Source organism: Eleutherodactylus coqui, chromosome 4 (assembly GCF_035609145.1).
Source record: "Eleutherodactylus coqui strain aEleCoq1 chromosome 4, aEleCoq1.hap1, whole genome shotgun sequence".
NCBI classification, from domain to species: domain Eukaryota; kingdom Metazoa; phylum Chordata; class Amphibia; order Anura; family Eleutherodactylidae; genus Eleutherodactylus; species Eleutherodactylus coqui.
In genome coordinates, this window is record NC_089840.1 from 126,339,159 (window position 1) to 126,352,740 (window position 13,582).

The following is a 13,582-nucleotide window of genomic DNA, read 5'->3' on the forward strand; positions in this document are numbered from 1 at the left end:
CGAAGGGCGGCCCCGTCCTCTAGCAGCCCCCCAGTCATGGCCCCCCGTCCCCGAAGGGCGGCCCCGTCCTCTAGCAGCCCCGCAGTCATGGCCCCCCGTCCCCGAAGGGCGGCCCCGTCCTCTAGCAGCCCCGCAGTCATGGCCCCCCGTCCCCGAAGGGCGGCCCCGTCCTCTAGCAGCCCCGCAGTCATGGCCCCCCGTCCCCGAAGGGCGGCCCCGTCCTCTAGCAGCCCCGCAGTCATGGCCCCCCGTCCCCGAAGGGCGGCCCCGTCCTCTAGCAGCCCCGCAGTCATGGCCCCCCGTCCCCGAAGGGCGGCCCCGTCCTCTAGCAGCCCCCCAGTCATGGCCCCCCCTCCCCGAAGGGCGGCCCCGTCCTCTAGCAGCCCCCCAGTCATGGCCCCCCCTCCCCGAAGGGCGGCCCCGTCCTCTAGCAGCCCCCGTCATGGCCCCCCCTCCCTGAAGGGCGGCCCGTCCTCTAGCAGCCCCGCAGTCATGGCCCCCCCTCCCTGAAGGGCGGCCCGTCCTCTAGCAGCCCCCCAGTCATGGCCCCCCCTCCCCGAAGGGCGGCCCATCCTCTAGCAGCCCCCTAGTCATGGCCCACCCTGAAGGGCAGCCCGTCCTCTAGCAGCCCTCCAGTCGTGCCCCACCCTGAAGGGCAGCCCGTCCTCTAGCAGCCCTCCAGTCGTGCCCCCCGAATGGTGGTCCGTCCTCTAGAAGCACCTACCATCTTCACATCATGCAGCTTATTAGAGACGAGTATTATTCCATCACCCTATAAACCATTAGGTAGCTCTCGGACCCCCCGGCCTCACAACATCATCCACACTAATAGTGACAGACCCAGTCACTTCTAACACTGACATAAGTGAAAGACTGCTGCCAGCCCTCCCCAATATCTGCTAGCTTCCCCTCCGGGTGCCTGGAGGGCTCTGCCATGCTTTGATGGCCACAGATGTTTACAAATGCTTGGCAGTCCCTGCGAATGCCTATTACATATCATGTACCAACATGAACTACTACTCAGAGGGAAAGTCATGTGTCCGTGTGCCATCACATCTCCTGGCACCTGTAGTATATCCTCCCCATGCCCCATTACGCTCCTGGCACCTGTAGCATGCCCCATCACACCCCTGGGCACCTGCAGTGTGTCCTCCCAGTGCCCCGTCACACCTGTAGTGAGCCCTCCCCATGCCGCATCACACCTCCTGGCACCTGCAGCGTGCCCTCCCTGTGCTCCATCACACCACATTTCCTGGCACATGTAGGGTGCCCTACCTGTGCCTATCATGCACACTGACACCTGTACCATACCCCCAAGTGAAATAAATACTCAGCAGCACTCAAAGTCCAAATATTGGGAGGTTTTTAGCAAGTTTCTGCATGCCCGCTGTGGACCGAATCTAGGTCCCAAACCCCATAGAGGAAAACAGTCACGGCAGCAGACGCTGGTGCACATCCATCCATCCATCAGGATGCCTCCTTATTCCTGGTGTATCACACAAGCTTCACAAAGACTCATGTCGAGAGGCGAAACATCGCTGGTCCTGTGTGACACCAGGAATACAGAGGCATCCTGATGGATGAATGAACGTGCGCCAGAATCTGCTGCCGTGATCGTTTCTTTACCTGCAGCATACCCAGTCACACCTGCAGTGTGCCCTCCCCATGCCCCCCCATCACCTGCAGTGTGTCCTCCCCATCACCTGCAGTGTGTCCTCCCCATCACCTGCAGTGTGTCCTCCCCATCACCTGCAGTGTGTCCTCCCCATCACCTGCAGTGTGTCCTCCCCATCACCTGCAGTGTGTCCTCCCCATCACATGCAGTGTGTCCTCCCCATCACATGCAGTGTGTCCTCCCCATCACATGCAGTGTGTCCATCCTATGCCCCATAATTCCACCTGCCTCGGCATACTTCCTGGCATCTGTAAAGTGCCCATTCACACCTGCAGTGTGGCCTCACCGCGCCCCATCACACCCCATGGCACCTGTAGCTTGCCCTACCTGTGCCCCATCACATTTCCTGGTACCTGTAGCATACCTCGTCACACCTGCAGTGTGCCCTCCCTGTGCCTCATCACACCCCCTGGCACCTGCAGCATGCCCTCCCCATGCTCTGCCACACTCCCTGGCACTTGCTGCTTTCCCTCTCCACACCTTGCCACACCCCCTGGCACCTGCAGCGTGCCCTGCCACACCCCTTGGCACCAATAGTTTGCCCTCCCCCTGGCACATCACACAACTGTCACCTATAGTGTGCTATTTCCACCCCCTGGCACCTGCAGTGCACCCTTCCCTGGCACATCACACACCTGTTACCTATAGTGCGCCCTCCCCCGGCACCTGTAGTGTGCCCCATCACGCCCCCGGTACCTGCAGTGTGCCCTCCCCATGCCCCATCACACCCCCCCCCCCCCCCCCCCGGCACCTGCAGTGGGCCCTCCCCTGGCCTGTCACACCCCCTGTCACCTGCAGTGTGCCCCATCACACCCCTTGGCACTAATAGTTTGCCCTCCCCTGGCCTGTCACACCCCCTGTCACCTGCAGCGTGCCCCATCACACCCCTTGGCACTAATAGTTTGCCCTCCCCTGGCATGTCACACCCCGTCACCTGCAGCGTGCCCCATCACACCCCTTGGCACTAATAGTTTGCCCTCCCCTGGCCTGTCACACCCCCTGTCACCTGCAGCGTGCCCCATCACACCCCTTGGCACTAATAGTTTGCCCTCCCCTGGCCTGTCACACCCCCTGTCACCTGCAGCGTGCCCCATCACACCCCTTGGCACTAATAGTTTGCCCTCCCCTGGCCTGTCACACCCCCTGTCACCTGCAGTGTGCCCCATCACACCCCTTGGCACTAATAGTTTGCCCTCCCCTGGCCTGTCACACCCCCTGTCACCTGCAGCGTGCCCCATCACACCCCTTGGCACTAATAGTTTGCCCTCCCCTGGCATGTCACACCCCGTCACCTGCAGCGTGCCCCATCACACCCCTTGGCACTAATAGTTTGCCCTCCCCTGGCCTGTCACACCCCCTGTCACCTGCAGCGTTCCCCATCACACCCCTTAGCACTAATAGTTTGCCCTCCCCTGGCACATCACACACCTGTCACCTGTATTGCGCCCTCCCCTGCAGGCTCACCTTTCTTGGCCGTCCTGAGCGGACTGTCCCCGTTCTCCCTCTTGGCGCGGTGCTTCTTCTTGCCCTTGTCCCGCGGCCTCTCTAGCTGGGACAGGGTGAAGAGCGCCTGGCTGACGGGGGGCGCCGGCGGGGCAGCGCTGGGCGGGGGCGGCGGGGGAGGCCGCAGGAGCAGCTCCTCTCGGCCATGGTGGTGGTAGTGGTGCTTGTGGTGGTGATGATGGTGGTGGTGATGGTGACAGCTGTGATGGGTGTCATTGCTCAGCTTCCTCCTCTTCGCCTCCTTCTCGCCCGTGTCCTCCCCGGCGCCACCTTCCTCTTTCTTTTTCCGTTTCTTCTCCGACGACGGGGAGCCGTCCCTCCGCTTCTTCTTCCGCCCTACCTTGGCTTTGTCTTTTTCCTCAGCAAACGTACCTAGCTGCGCGGCCATTTCCCCTAACGACGACTTTTAAATGGCCCAACGTACAGCAGGGCGCACGCGCAAACGCTATGTCTTGTGGGATGTGTAGTCTTTTCATCCGCCTGTCAGAAGGCAGGAGAGACTGCGAGTGCGCATGCGCCGTGTTTCCTCGCCTACTGTAGTTGTAGTTCGGAGAGCCCGCTGGAGAGGATCGTGACTGAGCGCACGGAGGCTCTGACGTCACCGCTGCGTCTGTTAACCCCTCCGTGGCCAGTTGTTTACATCCTTCCAGCATTGCGCAGCAGACAGGGGCCGTGTGTGAGGCGTCCGCAGTGGCTTCCACATATACAGCCCGTGCCCGGACAACACATCCAGAGCTCCTGGTGGGAAATATTACCCCTTGTGGAGAGTAACACAAGGGTGGAGGAATTCTAATATAGGCCGTGCAATGCTCCCTGCGAAGCAGCCATGTAAATGAGCAATGGCATAATCCTCCACAGCGCCACCTATTGGAGTGGTAGCTACCCTGTACATAAGCACTTCGCAATCAGGGTGCTGAGAAAACTTGCTATTGTGCTGCAACAGCATGTGCGGATTGCCCATTCAGTCCACCAGAAGAATGGTGGCGGAGCGGTCACATCCTGCGGCTGCTACAGCGCCCCCCTCAGGCCACTCTCACACGTGTGTTCAGTTCATCGTGGCATTTGAACGCATTTTACAGCATCCTTGTGATAGGTGATGGGGTGCGCTGAAAAATAGGACAGTGCTCGAAAATTGCTGCGTTCAAGCGCAGGTCTGAGAAGCCCCATTAAAACCAATGGGAGCGTTGTACTGTCAGCGCAGCGCACATTGCGATAGAACGGTGTGTGAGCGAGAGTGGCCGAAGCCCCCAGCTTACATGGTGGCTGGGTGAGGCCATAAAGATAAATGTATACACAGCGCCTTCGCTTTTCTTCGATCCTGCCTCACTTCCGCGGCCGTGTGGAGGGGCAGCATTATTACTGACGGGGGCAACAAGAGGGAGCGCTATTAATGACAGGGCAAGAAGGCCACTCTCACACAACACATCCATTAATTTCAATAGGGCTTCGCAGACGAACGATTTTTGAATGCCGTCCGCTCTATTTTAGGGTGTTTAAGCGATTTTTAACGCACCTCATCGCCCATTGCAATTATGGGATGCGCTAAAAAACGCTGCGTTTTACAGACGGTCTGTGTAAAAGTGGCCTGAGGGGGATCATTACTACTAACAGGAAACAAGGGGGGCATTATTAATGATGGGGCAACAAAGGGAGCATTTGTAGTGATGGAACAATATGACGGCGCATAAAAGGGGGCGTTATCACTACTGGGGCCACTGAGAGGGGGCGCTATTGCTGTACGAACCACTGGAATAACGGACGTAAAATCAAACGTTGTGATAAGCTTTGTGCCTAGCCATGCCCCCTTTTTTTGGTAGGGGTGCGGTGTAGTAAAAAGGTTTTCCCAGGGGTGCCCCAAGGCTGAGAAAGTTGGGAACACTGCTGTATGTGGATCTCCTGGTTTGGCTCATCCCCCTAGCCCTGCTGCAAGGTCTGTTAGGCTATGTTCACACTCACATGCAGGGGTGTAACTGGAGGGGATGCGGTTGCATCGGGACCCAGGAGCCTTAGGGGGCCATAAGGCCTCTCTTCTCCATATAGGGAGCCCAGTACTATGAATAAAGCATTATAGTTGGGGTCCCTGTTACAGGTTTTAAATTGGGGCCCAGGAGCTTCATGTTACACCTCTGTCCACATGGGATATTCCACAGAACAGCTGCAGCGCAAAAAATGCACAGTTTGACGCCGATTTTGATATGAAATTTGGTGTGAAATTCACCCTCCTTTAAAAGGGGTTAAATCCGCATAAAAATTCACTGCTATAATAGACATGCTGTGAATTTACATTCCGCACCGCAGATTTTCTTCCGCAGCGTGCGCAGGAGATTATAAAAATCTCATCCACTTTGTCGGTACTGTAAATGCTGGGGATTTTCTGTGTGGAGGGCCCCGCTGAAAAATCAGTGGCAAATCCACCTGTGCGAACATGGCCTTAACTCCTTAACGCTGCAGGACATACATTTAGGTCATGGAGGTTTGTATGGAGGCGGATCAGGGAGTCAATCCCGCTCCATACAATGAGGGTGCTGGCTGTTTCTTACAGCTGACACCTGCAGGCAACAGATTGGAGATGTTAACACTATGAATACCCTGACCAGGCATCACAGAGATCACGTGTGGTGCAAAAAATACAGTAACAGGTGTGGGCAAAAAGGCAACACCCATCACGCAAATGTGGGAAGCCGGCCTAAGACTAGTTTACAAAGGGGCCAAGGTGAGGTTAGGAAACAAAACCTTTATATTCATCTCCTTCACTTTTCCCTGCTCCAGACCCCAACTGACAGAGAAGGGACCGACGTGCCAGCCATCACCCAACTGATGGAGAAGGGACCGACGTGCCAGCCATCACCCAACTGATGGAGAAGGGACCGACGTGCCAGCCATCACCCAACTGATGGAGAAGGGACCGACGTGCCAGCCATCACCCAACTGATGGAGAAGGGACCGACGTGCCAGCCATCACCCAACTGATGGAGAAGGGACCGACGTGCCAGCCATCACCCAACTGATGGAGAAGGGACCGACGTGCCAGCCATCACCCAACTGATGGAGAAGGGACCGACGTGCCAGCCATCACCCAACTGATGGAGAAGGGACCGACGTGCCAGCCATCACCCAACTGATGGAGAAGGGACCGACGTGCCAGCCATCACCCAACTGATGGAGAAGGGACCGACGTGCCAGCCATCACCCAACTGATGGAGAAGGGACCGACGTGCCATCCATCACCCAACTGATGGAGAAGGGACCGACGTGCCATCCATCACCCAACTGATGGAGAAGGGACCGACGTGCCATCCATCACCCAACTGATGGAGAAGGGACTGACATGCCAGCCATCACCCAACTGATGGAGAAGCGACCCTTCATGCCAGACACCAACCAAATGACGGAGAAGGGACCGACATGTCAGCCATCACCCATCTGACAGTGTAAGGGCATCCAATGTCTGGAACCACATCTGACAAGGGTAGAGGAGCCGGGGCCCACAGACCATACAAACTGTCCAGACCATCTTCAAGGAGAGCATGGGAGACCGCCACAAACTACAAGACATCACGCATGGCTCCAACTACCAGCATTACTGAAGAGGAATGGCTAATGACCAGCACTCTCCAATGCTAGGGGCTGGTATTTATGTGCACAGACCAATGGTGATTGGCTGGAGAACTCCCCACCATCAGCCAGCCAAATCACCTGCAGCAGTGGAAACCCATAGTACTACAGGTCCCAGAAGCACAATGTGAGGTGGCCTTCACACTTTCGGTAAAATCGTGTGATGCGAGACTGAGTGAAAACGCAGAATTATGAAACCAATGATTTTCAATGGTTTCCTTCACATTTGTGATGTTTTCACTCATGCCATGTTGCATGAAAAAAAATGGCAGCATGCCCTATCTTTCTGCAATTAGCGAGATCACAAAGCACAAACTTGCGATTTTTGTGCGATGCATGTTTAACATTAAAAAGTCCTATTGACATTCGCTTTAAAAAAACGCTGTGATATCGCGATGGCGAGTGTGAAGACACCCTTATCGCATTGCAAAGCACAAATTTGTGATTTTCGTGTGATGCCATGCATTTTTAACATTAGAAAGTCCTATTGACTTTCGCGGGAGAAAATCGTGGTAAAATCGCGCAAAAAAAAACCGCGAGAAGATCACAAGAGACAGCAATGTTTTTGAAGAAGCAGTGCTGATGCTCAAAAATTGTGATTTTCTAGCGGCGATATCACAATCGCCAGGGAGCCCTGACAGTGAGTATGGTGTTTATTTTTTTAATTACAAGGCGCTAGGTGATATACACCACGTTGCACGGCGATTTTATGACTAGCAGTCCTGCAATATACAAAGTGGCCCCAAAAATTAGCCCAGAGCCGCACTATTATGAAATATGTCCAAAAGAAAATCTGTGCTGCCCGTAGCAACCAATCACAGTGCAGCTTTCATTTTACCCCAGCCGTATAAGAAATAGCAACTAATCACAGCTCCCATCGATGCTGCGAGGACAAAAGTCGCAGCATGTTCTATCTTTGAGCGTTCACTCGGAATGCCTCGCCCATTGTTTTCAACGAGACCTTTAAAGACACGGCATTGCACTTGGCAAGTGCGATATCGCGCCCGCCCGTGCGAATGTAGCCTTAGTAATAATAAGGACCTAGGGCTTGTTCGCACCAGCGTTCAGCCAGTGTTCTGGCTTTTCGTTTCTCTGTCCTATTTGTTTGGAATGAAAACTGAATTAAACGGTTCTCTTATTTTCCTCATTCACTTTGGTGGATTTTTGAAAAAACGGAAATCCAATGGTGTAGTGTCCCAGAGTAGGGACCCCTCAGCACTTTAATACCTATCTCCTGTGGTGTGTCTATATGGTTGTACCGTGAAACGTGGTAGACTGCGTGTTGTTATGTGCATTGGCTTTGTCTGGCTCAATATTAGTTCAATGTCTGGTGTCTGTGTACCCTAACCCTGAGTGACTGTGCAGAACGCACCCTAAGGGCTACTTCACACAAGCATATGTATTTTTACGTTCGCACGTCTGCGCTGTAAATTCGCATGAATGGACGATTTTCCTCCATCATGTCCTGTGCTTAATTAGCGTTTTCTTGTCCATTCACACGACTGGGTGAGACATTTTTAGTGAAAAAATACATCGTACCCCGGAAAACCCTCACTCGGCATAAATCCTCAGAATGACCTCAAATGCCTAAATAGAGGCACCTGTAAGCTCTTCGCAATGTTGGACGCTGCTAAACTGACTCCCCCCTCCCTTTTTTTTCCAGCTCCCATAGGAGTCTATGGGAGCAGCCAGCGTGTATCAATCGAAAGATAGAACCAGAACTATCTTTTTACCCAGCATATAATTGTCGGGACGCATTTCGGTCGTGTATGTTCCATTTTTCGCGTCGCAACATGTCTATGAGCTGTAAATTCGCCTGTGTAAACGAATGCATTGGAAACCAATGGTTCAGATGGTCACGTTTATCGGCTGGGCGTGAAAATGCAGCGACATAGGCACATACATGCGCTTGAGTGAATAAAGCCTAAGGGTGCATTCACACGAACGTATATCGGCTCGGTTTTCACGCCGAGCCGATATACGTTGTCCTCGGGTGCAGAGGGGGGAGGATGGAAGAGCCAGGGCCAGGAACTGAGGCTCCCGCCCCCTCTCTGCCTCCTCTCTGCCCCTCTGCACTATTTGCAATGGGGAGAGGCGGGACGGGGCGGGGCCAATTCCCGGACTTTAACCCCGCCCCCGTCCCGCCTCCTCTCACTGCAAATAGTGCAGAGGGGCGGAGAGGAGGAAGAGATGGGGCGGGAGCCTCAGTTCCTGGCCCTGGCTCTTCCATCCTCCCCCCTCTGCACCCGAGGACAACGTATATCGGCTCGGCGTGAAAACCGAGCCGATATACGTTCGTGTGAATGCACCCTTATCCTGTGTGCCTTGTCAATCACCTTAATGGACCCTGGGATTGTGTAGACAGATCACCTCATAGTTTAGGATTGGCTGTAAACTAAACTAGTCTAAAGACTTAGAGCATGGGTGGAGAGAGAGAGTCTGGGAGTGGAGCCTAAGCAAGCCGGGCGCAAATCAGGAGAAGTCAAACTCATGGATTCTGGTCGCAATCAGTAAAGAAAAGTCAAGCTCTGGAGGCTAGAGTGAAGAGAGTATTTTTCATCCCTGCTGTAAAAGAAAGCACAGACCCCTCAGAACTCGGAGGAAAGTGGCCATTATCAATTGCAAGTCTAACTAATCTCGGGAGAGCAAAAGTCAGTGTGTATAGGAAAAACAGCTTTATTCCCTCCATTCTGCTATGAATAACCTCTCATTACCACAGATGCTTACCATGGTTTAATGATCTTGTTCCTCAGGATAGAATGTTATTGAAAGCTATACCTGAGAAGTCTGTGTTATATGCTGCATTGCACAGATATTTAGTAAACTGTGTGCCTTCGGTTTACTTTATTAAATCTGGTTTGGACTCTTTATTTCATTGCTACCAGAACAATCCACTAAAAAGGTACTGGCGTCACATGAGCATTTGATCTACAGCATTCATCACTACCGTTATTACTTTTGCCACTGTGCACAGCCGGGCCAGGCCGCGTCTTGGTATTCCGGGGAGGGACGGTAGAGACACTGATGACAACCGCTGTCATCATTCCGTCTTATTCTCCGCTGTCTCCCCCCCCCCCCCCCCACAAAGGTCTGTGCTCAGCCGCCACAATGGGAAGCTTTCAGTCTGTTTTGGTTCTGTTAGATTCCCTTTTTTTACCAGAATATGTGCACAATTTGCTTTACTTTTTGCCCGCAGATTGTCTGCAAAAAAACAGGTAAGCACGCTCCCATTCATTAAAATGGGCAAATAAGTTAGGTAGTTCAATATGTGCTATTTTCGTGCGCAAATGCACAGGACAATAGAGCATGCTGCGTATAAACACAAATTACGCTTATGTAAATGACACCTTTGAAATCAATGGGTTCTATTCACTGCATATTGCAGGTTCAAATTTTGGGCACACAAAATGCTGCCCCAATTTGTTCATGTGACAGCGGCATAAGCACATTTATGTGCATATTCGTGCTGCGTATTTGTGCAACAAGTGTTAGTTTTGTGTGTGCCTTTGCGTGTTTTACTGTATTTTTTGTGCACAGGCACGCATTTGTGCATGCAAGGAAACACGCAAGCATGCTTCCATTGATATCAATGGCAATTAAGTTAAATTAGTTTAATATATACTATGTTTGTGTGCAATACGTGCATATTTTTTGCGCGAATCAACGTTAATGTGAACAAACCCATTGAAATTAATGGGTTCTATTCACAGCGTATTTCGCCCACTAATGCGTTTGTGTGAATAAGCCCTTAGGTGAAGTATGGTTGTTATAACTCCCATTTTAATCACAAATGATCGCTCTGCACCCCTGGCCTAAAGCTGATTCACATATAACTGCTACACATTTCTTCTATGCGCTTTTTCTGCAACATTTTTTAAAGATGCGCATAGATAATACGATTTTTGGAATGTACTAAGATTTTTCTGACTGCTGGTCCTATTGCCTAGTGGCATGAGAATGTCTTTCTTACGGCTCCTTTCCACTGGCGAGGTAATCACACATTTTCAGTGCGATACGAGAGTGTGAGCTCTCGCAAGAAAGTCCCACGCATGTTGTTCTATGACAGCCTTTCCACTAGCGATGTTTAAGGGCAAGCTGCGATGCGAGGATTAAAAATCGCAGCAGGAGGATTGTTTCAGCGTTTTGCATTTTTCTGTCGCCCTTACAGTGCAATGGCAAAACAGATTCTCGCATCGCAACCCAAAAGCTTGCGATTTTGCAGCGTTGCGATGTGATTTTAACATTGCGATTTTCTCGCAGAGATATCGCTATCGCCAGTGAAAAGGAGCCCTCAGGAACACGTACTCCATTGCTATGTCCCATGCATTTTACTGTCCATCACTGTTCCCTTTCCAGTATAAAGTCGGGAACCATTCTTCTAGTGGCAAAACATTTGCTGGCAAAAGTTCGATATACATTCATTATATTAAAAACAAAAAAAAAAATCTCCCCTAGAAGAAGTTGTCAGAATTGAACAAAACTTTATATGTCTGATTGTAATGTTGATGTAAATAAGGGCTCTTTTCTCTTGATGAATAAATCATTCAGATTTCCGCATCAGTGAAAATGCATGTCTCGACTGAACGAATTTGTTCGTTTCTCGTTCGTCGTTCAGTTTGTGCATGCAGAGAACTGAACGATGGATCAGCCGTGTAAACAGACAGTCGTTCACTTATGCTGTTCATGCTTGTCGGATGATCAGACGATCCTCTCTACTGGTGGTCTGTCGAGGGCACCCTGATCCTGCCTTCGCACTTCCACTGGTCCCAACACCTCCTAACAGGCTGGTGGGGGGCAATTTGTCAATATGTCCATCCAGCTTCTCACATCCCAAATGTTACCATGCAGGGCAGTGCGGGGTCCCGCGGTCAGTCGGTGGCGTCGGCGTGCTGGAGCTCTGGTGTCGGGGCTCTCCCGGCGGCTTGGGGCGGCGGCGTGGGCGTGTCCGCCCGTAGGGTGCCGCCCGCACGCCTCCATCCTTCTTATGCAGCAGTGGGAGGAGTTGCCTCCTCCCACTCTCCGCCCCTGGGCGCAGCCTTGTAGTTAAAAGACTGGCAGTGATCTGAGCTCAATGCCAGTTATTGGTTCTGTCAGCATCTAGTTAGTCTGTCTGCAGCTAGTCTCAGCCAGCTCCTAGTTTGCCTGTCAGCTTCCTCCAGCTTGTCTGCTGTTCAGTCTGTTTCTGTTTGGTCATTTCCATCTGCCTCCCTGTCGGCACTCTGCCCCCTGTTAGGTAGTTCCATCTTGTATAGTCGCCAGGTCCCTAGCCAGGGTAGGGACCGCCGTCCAGTTGTCCACCTGGGGTTAGCCAGGGTCGAGGCAAGTAGGCAGGGACAGTGGGGTGCGGGAAGTTCAGGGCACCCCACCTGGCGTTCAGGGGGTCAGAGTGCTGTAACATAACTGGCCCTTTAAACAGTTTTTTTCCATGGAGGCAATCAGCTCCCTTGCAAACCAACTGCAAGCCCTGGTGCCGGTGATCCAGGATTTATCAGCTCGCATGGTGGCCCAGGAGCAGTGGGCGTTGTCGCAGGGGCCGGACGCCTGAACCAGTCCTGAACCCAAGTGCCCTCTTCCCGAGGTGTTCTCTGGGGAGAGGAACAAGTTTTTTGTTTTCCAACAGGCGTGTCGCCTTTTTCTTCGGATGCGTCCCTGTTCTTCCGGGTTGGAGGCCCAGAGGGTCAGGCTTATAATGTCCCTGCTGCAGGGCTTTTTCCATTCCCGAGGGTTCCCCCTGCCTGCAGTCGGTGGACTCCTTTTTTCAGGAACTCGGGGGTATCTTCGATGAACCGGACAGAGTGGGGTTGGCGGTTTCGCGGCTGTTGGCGCTGCATCAGGGGTCGCTTTGTGTGGAGGATTATTGCTCCAATTTCAGACTCTATGCGGGTAATACTGCATGGAACGATAGCGCTCTGAAAGACGTTTTTCTGCAGGGCCTCTCGGATGCCGTTAAAGAACTGTTGATTTCCCATCCCATTCCCGGGTCGTTAAAGGAGGCTATGGAGCTAGTGGTGAAGGCGCATAGGAGGCTCAGGGCTGGGAAGCAAGATAGACAGGCCTGTAGAGTCAGGGAGGTCGTTTGTCCTGTTCCCTCCTCTTCCGTACCAGTCTCTGTTCCCGAGCCAATGGAGGTGGACCCGCTGGACCCCAAGGAGCGACGCCGGATTCGTTTATTGCATCATCTCTGCCACTACTGCGGGAAAGCTGGACATCAGGTGATAACCTGCCCCCTGAAGCCTCAGCGCCCACAGTCTGAACCAGCGGAAGACTCAAGTCCTAGGCGATTGTAGGGAGGATCGCCTAGGACGGCAGGTACTTCCTAAACTTATGGTACCTTGCCAGGTTAGATTCCGGAACTTTTCCAGCCCAGGGCAGGCGTTTATTGATTCCGGAGCAGCCGCTAACCTGATAAGCAGGCGTTTCGTTAGACCCCTGATGGCTGAATTTGTGGCGCTGAAGACGTCAATTCGTTTTGCTAGCATTCCGGAATACTTGTCTGACTTCCGGGATGTGTTTTCCCAAAGCCTGTCAGAGACCCTGCCTCCTCACAGAGAGTGGGATTGTGGGATAGACCTTATTCCAAACAAGCCCATCCCTAAGGGGAATGTCAAGGGTGATGCCCTCTCGCGGAGTTTTGGGGTGCCAGAATGTGAGTCACTGCCTCCTGAAAATACCCTGGAACCTGGGGTTGTGGTTGCGGCTGTGGACTCTGGTCTCATTCCCCGCCTTCAGAGGGCTCAGCAGGACACTCCACCAGGGGTTCCCGAGGGCAGATGGTTTGTGCCAGAATCA

The 13,582-nt window shown here is 52.9% G+C and overlaps 1 protein-coding gene across 1 annotated transcript in view; it reads right to left on the bottom strand.

Annotated features, from left to right (window-relative positions):
* RSBN1 (round spermatid basic protein 1) overlaps positions 1–3,588 on the bottom strand; it is a 28,130-nt gene extending 24,542 nt beyond the window's left edge. The window contains exon 1 of the mRNA XM_066600068.1: positions 3,140–3,588. Coding sequence (XP_066456165.1) covers positions 3,140–3,566 — 427 coding nt within the window. The 5' untranslated portion in view covers positions 3,567–3,588. The remainder of the gene's footprint in view (positions 1–3,139) is intronic.
* Positions 3,589–13,582: the final 9,994 nt, after the last annotated feature.